General features: G+C 41.8%; 1 protein-coding gene across 1 annotated transcript; it reads right to left on the bottom strand.

The window, feature by feature from the left end:
- Window positions 1-3,144: 3,144 nt before the first annotated feature.
- Window positions 3,145-7,625, bottom strand: LOC149151768 (uncharacterized). Its single transcript, XM_089443259.1, has 5 exons — window positions 7,215-7,625; window positions 5,685-7,052; window positions 4,199-5,201; window positions 3,703-4,042; window positions 3,145-3,169 (listed from the first exon to the last, which is right to left on the bottom strand). Exons 1-5 carry the CDS (start codon window positions 7,623-7,625, stop codon window positions 3,145-3,147), a joined length of 3,147 nt encoding a protein of 1,048 aa, XP_089299385.1.
- Between the last annotated feature and the right edge of the window lie 6,345 nt (window positions 7,626-13,970).

The raw sequence follows: 13,970 nt of genomic DNA, 5'->3' as shown, positions 1-13,970 counted from the left end.
AACATTTACATACTCAATTCATACTTAAAGTCTACTTAAAAATATATATTTGTGATTTATATATAAATATATGCGAAATTTTAATATATATATAGAGTTATTGTTAAACTCACATGGATAGTAAACACAATAGGAAAGATAAATCAGTGAGTGTAATTTTTATTAACAAAAGATGTAGATTTATAGTACAATAGGTGACTCTTGGGATTCAGATCCCAAGGTCTCTTGGACTGCTTTGTTGTCACGACCCCGTTAATTTATACCTAACAAAAAAAATTTTTATGAACCTATTTCCCAGATTTACCATGGAATATGATACGCTTGGTTCGCATGAGCATATAACTTTGTAAAAACATGAATTATGGTTTACGGATCTTACACCTTATTCGATATTCATTGGAACTATATTACACCACGTATATAATTTAATATGCATTAACTTTTATGTTAACCCACCGCATCATGCTTGCATTGGTTCTCCACGTCTGGTTGGTGGTCATTAAGTCACAGCGCCACATGGTGAACGGAGGTCAATTTAACTTACCGTGCCATGGCCAGGTGGCTGCAAGCCATGTGAAGCCATGTGATCACACTCCGGGTTGTGCATTCGATATGTGTGCCATACTCCCGCCCAAACGGACGATGGAGATCATATCTTCAGATCGGATGGCACAGGTTAACTTTAGGGTTTGGTTGACATATAAGTTTACCGAGTTCTTCGGTTCTGGCTCATTTGCACACTATGCATCCGCAGTTCTTCCGACAGACTCCACCACCATACCACTCCGCTGCTCGCACAGGTAACTTCTCAACTATGGCAATTTGTTTAAGGTTTACAGTCGATTCTTTGACAACTTTTCATCGGATCCTAACGTTTGTGTTCCATTATTTATATAGTTGATAACAGTGCGGTGCTGTGCAGAAGGGTTTGGCTTCCATGGCCTCGACCATCCGAAAGGTTTTCTGATCGACCCGCACACCATTCGGGTAAGCCCTCCTCTGCTGTATACTTAATCATTTAAGTCAGCTTGGAATGAATGTTTGGCGGTTGTTAATGACCGAAAACGGAGCTGATGCACGGTATTTATGTGCCCAGGTCTGTTACTCTGGTTTCGAGACTTGATGTTATTCACAGGCGGCATTCTTGGCCGATTCTGTACTTTACAAACCCTGGGGTTAGAAGTTGTCGGTTTATGGCCACAGGCCAACCGAGGGTTTTGATATACTGGTCATGTTATTTTACAGACATTTATATAATAGGATTTGTATTTAAACGTTATACAGTACCATATTTCTTTGTGGCTTGCTGTTACTATGAGCCGGGGTTACCCGACCTGTAACGCCCGCTCAGACTTTATTATAATTTAACATTGTTAACTTTTGCCTTACTTTACGGCTCATTATAGCATTGGTTGTATGGTGATTCGGTTTGCGCCATTTCTGTCATCTCAAGGTTATCTATGGTTCTGTGCAGACATTCATCGACTCTTGAACGAAGTTAATATATTTCTGCGTATTTTCTCAATCTTGTGATACTGTATTTATTTGTTTCGGTTCATGGGAATCATATCATGGTTCATTTGTTGCGGTCTCAGGCATCACGGCCTGCTTCCGGAACAAAGGAAGCAGGTCCAACCCTTACCGCCTATATTTTCTGGGTTTTGTATGAGGGTTTCTACTCAAGTTCGATATTCAGAAATGCATCTTATTAAATTGTTTATGTTTATAGCTGGCGCACAGCATTTCTATCTCATTTGTTTGGCATACCATGACATTCATGATTTAATGTTGGTTTGAGGTTTATCTGAGGGTTTACCCTGCACTACTGTACCTAAATGTTCTTTGTCAGTTTAGTTATACGGCTTCTTATTTATTAGTGACCTGGCTGTTATACAGTGCTCTTTACCGTCTTTCTTATTATCGGTTAAGCTTCAGTATTAAACATGGTCTCACATTGCAGGTCCATAAGCGTTGTAAATATACATATACTGTTTCGTATTTACTTGAGTATATACTATATCTTGCTGGTTTTAAATAATGATCTTTCTTTATTTGATTCTGGCCGCAGTATGCCACACCTCTGTTATAACTTATATTTTCGTATATGAATCTGTACGTGGTCGATAGGAATGAGGTTTACTCTGATAGCCGTATATTTGTTTATACACTCTCTGTCTCAGGAATATTAGCTTAAATAACTGTGTCTTTAATATCTCAGTAAAAAAAATATCAGCGATTACATATATATATATATAACCGCGGCTTCCAATTTGTCAACGAGAAATAACACAGTCGGCTGTATATAGAATACCATGCTATAGATATATCTGTATTTCCTTTAATAAAGATAAACACAGGCACTTGTATTTGCTAACATTTCATTTTCTGAATCAAGAATCTAGACCACTATATTCCGTATGCTATCATTACCTGATTTTAAGTAAAGCTATCTAATAAGCGTACCTGGTAATCTGCTACTGTCGCTTTGCTGTAATGTTCACCTGCAGTAATCTAGCTCTTATCCTCCCAACCTCGAGAATCCACTACACTGGATCTCCCCTCCGAGCTATCTTGTAGGCCACAGCCTTTTTCAAGATTCAAGCACCACGGTGCAGGGTTATCTGGTCACAACCAGACTTAACCCAGTATTCACACTCTGCTCTCTCCTCTGGAGTCTGCCTCTGCCTGTTCCCTAACAGCCCAGAGGTTTTTCCCTTCCACCCCTTTCTGGGTGAGAGGCAGTTGTCTCCTGTTCAGTTTCTTAACTGATTCTTTTCTTTTAATAGAAAAGGCCCCTTTGTGGAGGCTGCCATCATTCTTTCAACACATGTGTATAATAGTTCATTATATTTTCTTTTAACAAATAATAATGTCTTAATAACAAGCTGTCACCCATATTGTTTTTACCACAACAATTACCGGAAATTACAAGTTACCAGGGTTATTACATCTTCCCCCCCTAGGATTGGACATCGTCCCGATGTCCATTCTTATCAAATAAATTTGGATAGGCTTTTCTGAAAAGTTCCTCGTCTTCCCACGTAGCCTCCTCAGGGCCATAATGCTGCCACAGCACCTTAATTTGGGTAATAGCCCGTTTCCGCAGCTGCACTTCTCTCCGGTCGAGAATGCTCTGTGGTTCGACTAGGACCCCGCCTTCCGGTTCGACCTGCAAACAACCAGCACTTAATCAATTTCTCATTAAGTATAGTTGTATAATTAAACCCAATCGGATCAATTCTTACCCGTACATCTTGCCATTGTATAACATGTCTAGGGTCATACACATATTTCTTTAGGACAGAAACATGAAACACATTGTGAATCCTAATGTGGCTGGGTAAAGCAAGTTGGTAGGCCACCGGCCCTACTCTAGCGAGAATCTGAAATGGTCCGAAATATCGGGGAGCTAGTTTAGCGCACCCGCTCCACTGCAGTGCGCTCCTTCTAGTTTGAATCCTTACAAATACATGATCACCCACTTTATATTCTGCAAATCTTCTTTTCTTGTCTGCGAAACTTTTCTGTCTGTCTTGTGCAGCCTTTAGATTTGCTCGTACTTTCTTTACCATATCTTCCATGTCCTTTAACATTTCTGGACCCAAATTCAATTTATCCTCTACCCCACTCCAACCCGAGGGTGTGCGGCATTTTCGCCCATACAAAACCTCAAAGGGACTTAGCTGGGTGGAGGTGTGATACCCATTATTGTAGGCAAATTCAATCAAATGCAAATATTCTTCCCACTGAGTAGGCTTGAGCATCACATTTGCCCTCAGCATATCTTCCAATACCTGATTGACACGTTCCGTTTGTCCATCGGTTTGTGGATGATATGCTGTACTAAAATTCAGCTGGGTGCCCAACTCAGCAAACAATGTTTTCCAGAAAGTGGAGGTGAACTTCACATCACGGTCCGATATGATTACCTTTGGCATTCCATGCAGGCGGAACACATTCTGCATAAAGAGATGCGCAATTTGTACCGCCTTGTAAGTAGACTGTACGGGTATAAAGTGTGCTGCTTTACTTAGTTTATCAACTACAACCATAATAGAATCATTACCCTTCTTTGTTCGTGGTAAACCAGTTATAAAATCCATGGAGATGGTTTCCCATTTCCATTCCGGAATAGGTAGGGGCTGTAACAGTCCCGCTGGGTGTTGGTGTTCAGCCTTAATTTGCTGGCACTCCAAACATTTTGCCAAATATTCCACCACTTGCCTTTTCATTCCAGGCCAGTAATACTCTTTTTTGAGTGCCATAACCAACTTTTGATATCCTGGATGACCGGCATAATGGCTGATGTGGAATTCATCTAAGATCAGCTTCTTAAGGTCACCGGAGTTGGGTACATACATTTTTCCATTGAGATACAGCATCCCAGTGTTATCCAATGTATACCCTTGCTGTAACTTGTCATGATCAGCTTGCTGTACCTGCACTTTCAAATGCTGATATTCTGAGTCGTTGTGCGCTGCTGTTCTTATTTGTTCAACCAGCGAACTCTGCCACCGGCTGGCTGAAAGTTCACATAAATTATGAACTTTTCGACTTAAGGCATCTGCTACCCGATTTTCTTTGCCCTTTAAATGTTTTATTTCGAAGTCAAACCCACTTAGAAAATCTGCCCAACGACCTTGTCTCGCGTTCAAAGTGGGCTGATTGAAATAATGCGTTAGGCTATGATGGTCGGTTAACAGCAGAAATTTCTTTCCGAGAAGATAATGTCGCCACATTTTAAGGGCATGAATTACAGCAGTTAATTCTAAATCGTATGCAGAGTATTTCTGTTCATGTTCTTTTAATTTCCTAGATTCATAGGCTATTACCTGCCCTTCCTGCATCAATACTCCCCCCACGCCCTCTTTGCTTGCATCAGTGCACACCACGTAATCCTTATTAGGATCTGCGATTCTTAAGATGGGTGCGGTGGTGAGTAGGTGTTTCAAACGATCAAAACTCTGCTGACATTCTGCTGTCCACTTAAACGCCCTTCCTTTCTTTTGTAATGAGGTAATAGGATAGGCTATTCTCGAAAAGCCTTCCACAAATCTCCTGTAATAACCAGCTAATCCCATGAAGGACCTGATGTCCGAAACATCCTTGGGTGTAGGCCACTCCATAATAGATTTTATCTTCTCGGGATCAACCGCAATTCCCTCATTTGTAATCACATGACCCAAATATTGAATTTCTTCCTTAAAGAAATCACATTTGCTAAATTTAGCATAAAGCTGATGCTCCCGAAGAGTTTGCAACACCAATCTAAGGTGCTCCTCATGTTCCTGCTGGGAACGAGAATATATCAAAATGTCATCAATGAATATCAGTACAAACTTGTCCAAAAACTGGTGAAACACGCTATTCATCATGCACATAAAGGTGGCTGGCGCATTGGTTAAACCAAAAGGTAGCACTACGAATTCGTAGTGCCCGTAGCGTGTTCGGAAAGCAGTTTTGGCAATGTCCTCATCCTTGATCCTGATCTGATGATAACCAGATCGCAGATCAATTTTGGAAAACACCTTTGCTCCTTTCACCTGATCAAAAAGTTCATCTATTCTGGGTAGAGGATACTTGTTTTTGACCGTGAGCTTATTCAGCTGTCGGTAATCTATGCACATGCGAAAGGTCCCATCCTTCTTCTTCACGAACAATACTGGAGCTCCCCAAGGTGATACACTAGGTCGAATGTACTGCTTATCTAGCAATTCCTGGAGCTGCAACTTCAATTCCGTCAACTCTGGTATGCTCATCCGGTATGGTGCCCTCGATACTGGAGCTGCCCCTGGTACCAACTCTATAGTGAAATCTATGTCCCTTCTTGGAGGCAGACCCGGAATCTCTTCAGGAAAGACGTCTGTAAATTCCTGCACTACTGGTATGTCACTTAATGCAGACATCTTATCTTTTTGATTCGCATAGCCAACCTGTATGGCATAGATTTGACATTTCTTTCTAATACACTTAGCTAGTTGTGTTGCAGTTATAGGTCGAACCTGAACAGGACGTTTAATTCCCTGCAACTCCTGCTGCTGTTCCAAATCATCCTTGTAGTATATGGTCTTGGTTTTACAATTCACCAACGACCAGTGCTTCTCCAGCCAGTCCATACCAATAAGAATGTCATAGGAACCTAACGGAAGTATATTCAAATCTGCCTTTACGGGCTGTCCAGCTATACTAAAAGAACAGTTATTAACTTTAGCTAAAACCCGCCTTTTGGCTCCCGTAGCTAACTGGACCAACCATGGGTTTTTAAATCTTTCGGATGGTAGCTTACAGTGTTCCACTACTTTTGGACTAACGTAACTTAACATAGCCCCTGGATCAATAAGTACAGCTACAGAAAGGTTTGAGATCTTACCTTCGAATTCCACCATGGAAGGTTGATATTCCGCTTGCCGGTCCTCTAATGCTGCATTGATCCTTGGTACACTGCGTGCCACGTCCCCTACAGTGGAAGCTTCATGGACTTGAGATATCTGATCAGTTCTTTTACGCTGCGGACAGTTCCTAGCATAGTGCGGTCCCTCACATACCCAGCATTGAACTGGTGGTCTGGTTCCTTCAACCTCTGATTTAGCAGGGGGTTCACTAATCCTGCTCTCGTTTGGCTTAGGCCGGAAAGTTCCCTTACTCGTGCTTCTGTTAAACTGTCCTTTTCCAGCCCCTTTGCCACCATTTCCGTGGCTGCCTTTGTTGTTTCCAGCATTTCTGCTACCTTTTCTCTCATTCCATTTTCTGCTGGGAATTTCTCCCTTTTGTTTGTGCTGCTGGTAGCAAATTCTGGCCTTCCTAATTGCCTCATCCATAGTTCGGGGGTTGTCAAACTCAATTCGCTCTCTGATATAGGCTGGCAAACTACTCACAAACCTCTGCACCTTGGCCTTCTCCTCTTTTATGTAAGGCACATAACGCAGTAGAGAGGTAAAGCGATTTATGAATTCATCCATGGATTGTTGTCCTAGTCGTAAATCATGAAATTCTCGCGCCTTCTCATCATAAAAGCGCTCAGTTAAGTACCTCTCCTTAAAATATTTCTGAAACTTTTCCCAGGTTATGCTTTGCTCACTTACCCCCTTCACAATTTTAATTTCTTCCCACCACAAGGTGGCTTTGCCTTGCAACTGGAATATAGCCAACCGTGCCTTCAGATTTTGATCATATTCGTACAGCTGAAAATATTTATTAATATTAATCAGCCATGCTTCTGCTGCTTCCTCCTGTTCTCCATCAAAGAGTGGGGGTTTGATTTTTCGAAATTCCCCCTGTAGTTCTGTTCTCTGTCTCTTGGTAGCCTGCTGCTCTTGCACGTTATCAGAATGGTCTTCACGCTCTTCTGAAATTTCAGGAGCATAATTCCGCTCCTCAGTGCCCCTTTGCTGTTCTGCACTGGGACTGGGTAAGGGTGGATTTTGTTTTACCGACAAGCTCTTCAATATTCTTTCCTGTTCCATAGTTAATCGTGCATTGTCTTCTCGCAAGCGTGCCATTTCACCCTTCAGTTCTTGAACGGTTTGAAGTATTGCCTGATTAGCACTGCGTGTCTCAGCACCAAGCTGAACCCACAGTCCTGTGTTGTCTGGTGGAATGCCACCAGCTCCCGGCATTTCCTCCATCTTATTGTATAACTGTCAGCTGTGGAATGTCTCAATATGTTCCTGGTATACACAAAAAGACATGATTAATGACATTGTATTGTATACATATATAAGATAATTGTTCTTTCTGTTCTTGTTGCTGTTCCAGAGGTCTCAGTTTTGGAACTTGGCTCTGATACCACATTGTCACGACCCCGTTAATTTATACCTAACAAAAAAAATTTTTATGAACCTATTTCCCAGATTTACCATGGAATATGATACACTTGGTTCGCATGAGCATATAACTTTGTAAAAACATGAATTATGGTTTACGGATCTTACACCTTATTCGATATTCATTGGAACTATATTACACCACGTATATAATTTAATATGCATTAACTTTATGTTAACCCACCGCATCATGCTTACATTAGTTCTCCACGTCTGGTTGGTGGTCATTAAGTCACAGCGCCACATGGTGAACGGAGGTCAATTTAACTTACCGTGCCATGGCCAGGTGGCTGCAAGCCATGTGAAGCCATGTGATCACACTCCGGGTTGTGCATTCGATATGTGTGCCATACTCCCGCCCAAACGGACGATGGAGATCATATCTTCAGATCGGATGGCACGGGTTAACTTTAGGGTTTGGTTGACATATAAGATTACCGGGTTCTTCGGTCCCGGTTCATTTGCGCACTATGCATCCGCTGTTCTTCCGACAGTCTCCTCCACCATACAGCTCCGCTGCTCACACAGGTAAACTTCTCGACTATGGCAATTTGTTTAAGGTTTACAGTCGATTCTTTGACAACTTTTCATCGGATCCTAACGTTTGTGTTCCATTATTTATATAGTTGATAACAGTGCGGTGCTGTGCAGGAGGGTTTGGACTCCATGGCCTCGACTATCCGAAAGGTTTTCTGATCGACCCGCACACCATTCGGGTAAGCCCTCCTCTGCTGTATGCTTAATCATTTAAGTCAGCTTGAAATGAATGTTTGACGGTCTTCAATGACCAAAAACGGAACTGATGCACGATATTCATGTGCTCAGGTCTGTTGTTCTGGCTTCAAGTTTTGATGTGGTTCACGGGCGGCACTCTTAGCCGGCTCTGTATTCCACAGAACCCTGAGGTTAAGGTTTATCGGTTACGGCCACAGGCCAACCGAGGGTTTTGGTTTACCGGTCATGTTAGTTCACAGACGTTTATATAATAGGTTTTGTATTTAAACGTTTGTACAGTACCATATTCTTTTGGTGGCTTGCCGTTACCATGAGCCGGGGTTTACCCGACCTGTAACGCCCGCTCAGACTTTATTATAATTTAACATTGTTAACTTTTGCCTTACTTTACGGCTCATTATAGCATTGGTTGTATGGTGATTCGGTTTGCGCCATTTCTGTCATCTCAAGTTTATCTATGGTTCTGTGCAGACATTCATCGACTTCTTGAACGAAGCTAATATATTTCTGCGTATTTTCTCAATCTTGTGATACTGTATTTATTTGTTTCGGTGTTCATGGAAATTATGTCATGGTTCATCTGTTGCGGTCTCAGGGATTACGGCTTGCTTCTGGAGCAATGGAAGCAAGTCCAGCCCTTACCGCCTATAATCAATGGTTTTGCATGAGGGTTTTTACCCCAAGTTTGATATTAAGAAATGCATCTTATTCAGTTATTTATGTTCATAGCTGGCGTACAGTATTTCTACCTCGTTTGCTTGGCATACCATGTCATCCACGATTTAATGTTAGATTGAGGTTTATCTAAGGGTTTACCCTTCACTGCTACACCTAAGATGTTCTTTGTCAATTCAGTTACACGGCTTCTTGTTTATTGGTGACCTGGCTCTTAATACAGTGCTCTTTACCGTCTTTCTTATTACCGGTTAAGCTTCAGTATTAAACATGGTCTCACATTGCAGGTCCATAAGCGTTGTAAATATACATATACTGTTTCGTATTTACTTGAGTATATACTATATCTTGCTGGTTTTAAAAATGCTCTTTCTATATTTGGTTCCGGCCGCGTTATGCTACACCTCTGTTATAACTTATATTTTCGTATATGAATCTGTACGTGGTCGATAGGAATGAGGTTTACTCTGATAGCCGTATATTTGTTTATACACTCTCTGTCTCAGGAATATTAGCTTAAATAACTGTGTCTTTAATATCTCAGTAAAAAAAATATCAGCGATTACATATATATATATATATAACCGCGGCTTCCAATTTGTCAACGAGAAATAACACAGTCGGCTGTATATAGAATACCATGCTATAGATATATCTGTATTTCCTTTAATAAAGAAAAACACAAGCACTTGTATTTGCTAAAATTTCATTTCCTGACTTAGAATAAAGAATCCAGACCACTATATCCTGCGTGCTATCATTACCTGATTTTAAGTAAAACTATCTAATGAGCATACCTGGTAATCTGCTACTGTCGCTTTACTGTAAGGTTCACCTGCAATAATCTAGCTCTTAACCTCCCAACCTTGAGAATCCACTGCACTGGATCTCCCCTCCGAGCTATCTTGTAGGCCACAGCCTTTTCCAAGACTCAAGCACCACGGTGCTGGGTTATCTGATCACAACCAGACTTAACCCACCTTTCACACTCTGCTCTCCCCTCTGGAATCTTCCTCTGCCTGTTCATCAACAGCTCAGAGGTCTTTTCCTTCCAACCCTCTTCAGGGTGAGAGGCAGTTGTCTCCTTTTCAGTTTCTTAACTGATTCTTTTCTTTTAATAGAAAAGGCCCCTTTGTGGAGGCTGCCATCATTCTTTCAACACATGTGTATAATAGTTCATTATATTTTCTTTTAACAAATAATAATGTCTTAATAACAAGTTGTCACCCATATTGTTTTTACCACAGCAATTACCGGAAATTACAAGTTACCAGGGTTATTACATTTGTCCATTCAACTTCCACGCTAACCCTTTAGGATTAGGTGTCCAACATTCCCCCCCTTAATCTGAAGGGTTATGTATGAGTCCAAGAAGAGAGCTGTAATACAAAATGTGCAAAAATGCATGGCAGCACTAGACTGAATGTGCTCTATGAAATGTTGGTAAAAAAAGGGCGGTGGTTTAAGGATGACCACCAACACTGGAACGCTTAGTGCAGTTCCCGGAACTCTTCCAAAACTGGCAAGAAGCTGGAGTCTTCTGCTAGAGGAAGTGTTCTTAATCTGTGATGGTTTAAGGATGACCAACAACTCTGGAATGCTTAATGCAATTCCTGGAACTCTTCCAAATCTGGCAAGAAGCTGGTGTCTTCTGCTAGAGGAAGTGTTCTCAATCTGTGTTCACGGGCATCTTTGTCTCTGGCTGCAACTCTGGAACTGGTGTGGCAGGTTGTGGCTCAGGCTCGCTTGATGTGGCTTTGAAGCTTGTAGATGACCATCATTTCCCCCCCTGTCAGGTACAAGGTGAGAAGATGGAGAAAACTCAACTGCAAGACTGTTCAATACTCTAGAACAAGTTCTAACATGCGTTTGGAATATCTTCTTGGCTTTTGATGCCCATTGCCAAGAAGCGATCCATCCAAGATGAATCTTTGTTCTTGCAGGACGTTTGTTTCTGAAGCATCTGTTTGAAGAATGGCTGGTTTTATGACAGTGCTCACATGGATGAAGATCAAAACAGTGATCTTTCAGATGGCCAACTCGATCACAGTGTTGGCATTTCACGATCTGTTGTTTTTGTTGTTGTTGTTGCTGTGGAAGAGGAGCAGAATCTGGAACAGCTGAAGCTGATCTGTCATGAGGAGCAGGTGAACTGTCATAAATAAATCCAACACTCTGAAACTGAATGGGCTTGGCATAGTCTGGAATATGAAAGGACAAGTCCTTGTCATATCCAAGACCAGTTTTGTGCTTGTTGTGGACAAGCTGTTCCCAAGGTCTGATGATGGGCTTGGGAAGTGCAGACTGAACCTCTGCATCTGCATGTAACTTTGTTGCTTTATCTGAATGAACTGTAACATTATTGACTTGCTGTTTATGGGAGTCTGCTTCATTGTTCTGAACAGAAACAGGTTTAGAATGATGACTCCACTGGTGTAATTCTTCCTGCTGTAGCTTTGTTTCAAGCTGCAAAAACTCAATATTCTCATGTGCAGTTTGCAGAGAGGTTTGGATGTCAAAGAGAGTTTCTTTGTTAACTTTGACCATCTCATCAACAGTGGAATGAATTAGGATATTCAATAACTTTAATGCATCTTCAAGTCTGGCCATTTTTCTTCAATGTCACTTAAAAAACACAACTGAGGCAACAGCAACAGAAAAATAATATTGTACTCTTACTACAAGATATTGTAAGGGCTTATCAAGTGGCAACAATGTCGCGAAAATGGTTGATGGAGCAGGACCTGAGTAAGCTGGATGTTACCAAGTTAAACTACAATAAACATTGGTACAATTGGGCACATGGTAAATCAACAGTCCACAGTTCGTTTCAAGAATGAACTGGAGCATAACATCACCAATGCAAAAAAATATATAAATGTGAAGATGAGCGCTGTCCTCAACTTCAAACTTCAGAGCATCTAGCTGCTATGGAAATCATGCAAAATCTCTACAAGAAACTGCTCCAAAATCTCTACAAGAAACTGCAAAAAAATGACTTCCAAAAATGTCTTCAAAAATGCTTCAAATTTACTTCACAATGCTGATCACTTCTCCACGAATCACTTCACTCAGAGGTTGTTTCAAATTGTTCCATGGACAACACCAAATCTGCTTCGAGGTGGCTTCAATACTGCTCTTAAAATCTGCTTGAGCATGTGCCAAGTCATAAAAAATTTGACTTACAAATCATCTATCAGTGTTAACTCTGTGTGATTCCAGGCAGTCCGAATCTCGATTGACACACGGAGTTGATTGCTGATTCAGAGTTCACTGCGCAGTGTTTGAGCCGCCGAGATGTGCATGCATGGGAGCGTGAGGCTCCATGTGTAAATCTCAGAGGGCACGAAGAAGAGCAGCAAGGACGGGTCAAGCCTCCATTGCTGAACATACGTGGAAATTGAACAGTCAAGGTATTCAGACCTGGAGGAGAAATATAACCAAGCATAAGGTGTTAAGATTCATAAACGCACATGTGAGAAGCCACCATCATTAATGCACAAAGAATATGCAGCTACTTGAACTTCTCGGCTCAGTTTGCTGCGGCCTGGCGCTTTCTATTTGACTAAAGTAGATTCCGGCGTTTCAAGATCAAAATAGTGTCAATGCTCAGACAGCCGATTTTTAGATGCTTCCTCTGCTGAAACAACATAAGGTGTTGTATTTTACACATACTGATCCCCGTATTGCAAATAATGACCTTCCTGATTCAATTCAGAAACTCCGCTGCCGTGTAAATTACCAGGCACTGAAGTTTACTAAGCCAATTGAGCGGCTATCTCAAACTCTTCTAAGTAGAATACGGGATAAGTCACCATACATTGATACCAAGAAGAAAGGCGCATATAGGGAAGCTGCCCTTTGACTCCTCAGTGAGTTCCAAGGGGACAAGACCGTGTGTAGCTTCCAAGCTATTTTAAAGGAAAAAGAAACCCTTCCGATCTGGCGCCAAAGTCAAAATAAGTACACTATTTGCAATGCAGGTGCAAGCAGGCTCCAAGCGCGTCTTTGTCAAAACACTTTAAAGAAAATTCTTAAACCCATTTCAATCCAAAGAGGCGCCCAATGATTATCATGCAATCACCTCTAACCAGCAGCAGAGACAGGAAGACGCAACTGATATCAGAGCCATGATGAGTGGCCTGTTTTCCCTGAGCAACTGGTCTGAGTTGCCTTGAATAGTGCTGACTAGAGCTGGCCTAGTCTTCTTCTGTAACGCTCCATTCTGCCATCCCTGTGCTGTACCTGCGCCCTGCTCTTCTGAAGCTGCATACAAAATGATGTCAGAGCTGAAACAATAACGTTGCCTGAAACACTGCTGAGTGAAACGCAACGCACGCTTCTTTTCCAGCGCTCCTGACATGCTGCCACTGTCCATATACGCTCCATTTAAAAGCGCTGCTCCACCTGCATTTAATACGCTGCCTCTGGCCTGAATACGCTGCCTGACACACCTTTGCTCCCTGGCGCACCAGCGCTGCATACGCTCTCTGCTCTGGTATTTGTCCATATGCCAACGCATTTGCCATTATTATAATGAAGAATGCGTTTTTTATTTCTGCCAAATTCCTGTCATCCTCAATCTTCGAGTGATTCTCGCTCCCTGGCACGTATGAATGTCCGTTCTGCGTTCTTTTGTTTTGGCGCGTTTGAAAACCGGTGTAGGCGTTACAAACTATTGCGGCCCACGACCTGGAATGCTATGATCTGAGAATGCACAACTGTTCGTATGTTGTG

The sequence above is a fragment of the Pinus tabuliformis genome, chromosome 9, assembly GCF_031772625.1.
Source record: "Pinus tabuliformis cultivar Carrire ecotype Pingquan chromosome 9, CPIR1, whole genome shotgun sequence".
NCBI classification, from domain to species: Eukaryota; Viridiplantae; Streptophyta; class Pinopsida; order Pinales; family Pinaceae; genus Pinus; species Pinus tabuliformis.
Note: the sequence above shows the minus strand (reverse complement) of the source record. Positions and strands in the feature narration are given on the sequence as shown.

Coding starts and splice junctions, on each gene's coding strand:
- LOC149151768 (XM_089443259.1), bottom strand. CDS start 7,625: ATGGAGGAAATGCCGGGAGCTGGTGGCATTCCACCAGACAACACAGGA. Junction 4,043..4,198: donor GGTGGAATATTTGGCAAAAT/GTTTGGAGTGCC, acceptor TTATGGTTGTAG/TTGATAAACTAAGTAAAGCA. Junction 3,170..3,702: donor GAATTTGCCTACAATAATGG/GTATCACACCTC, acceptor GGTTGTTTGCAG/GTCGAACCGGAAGGCGGGGT.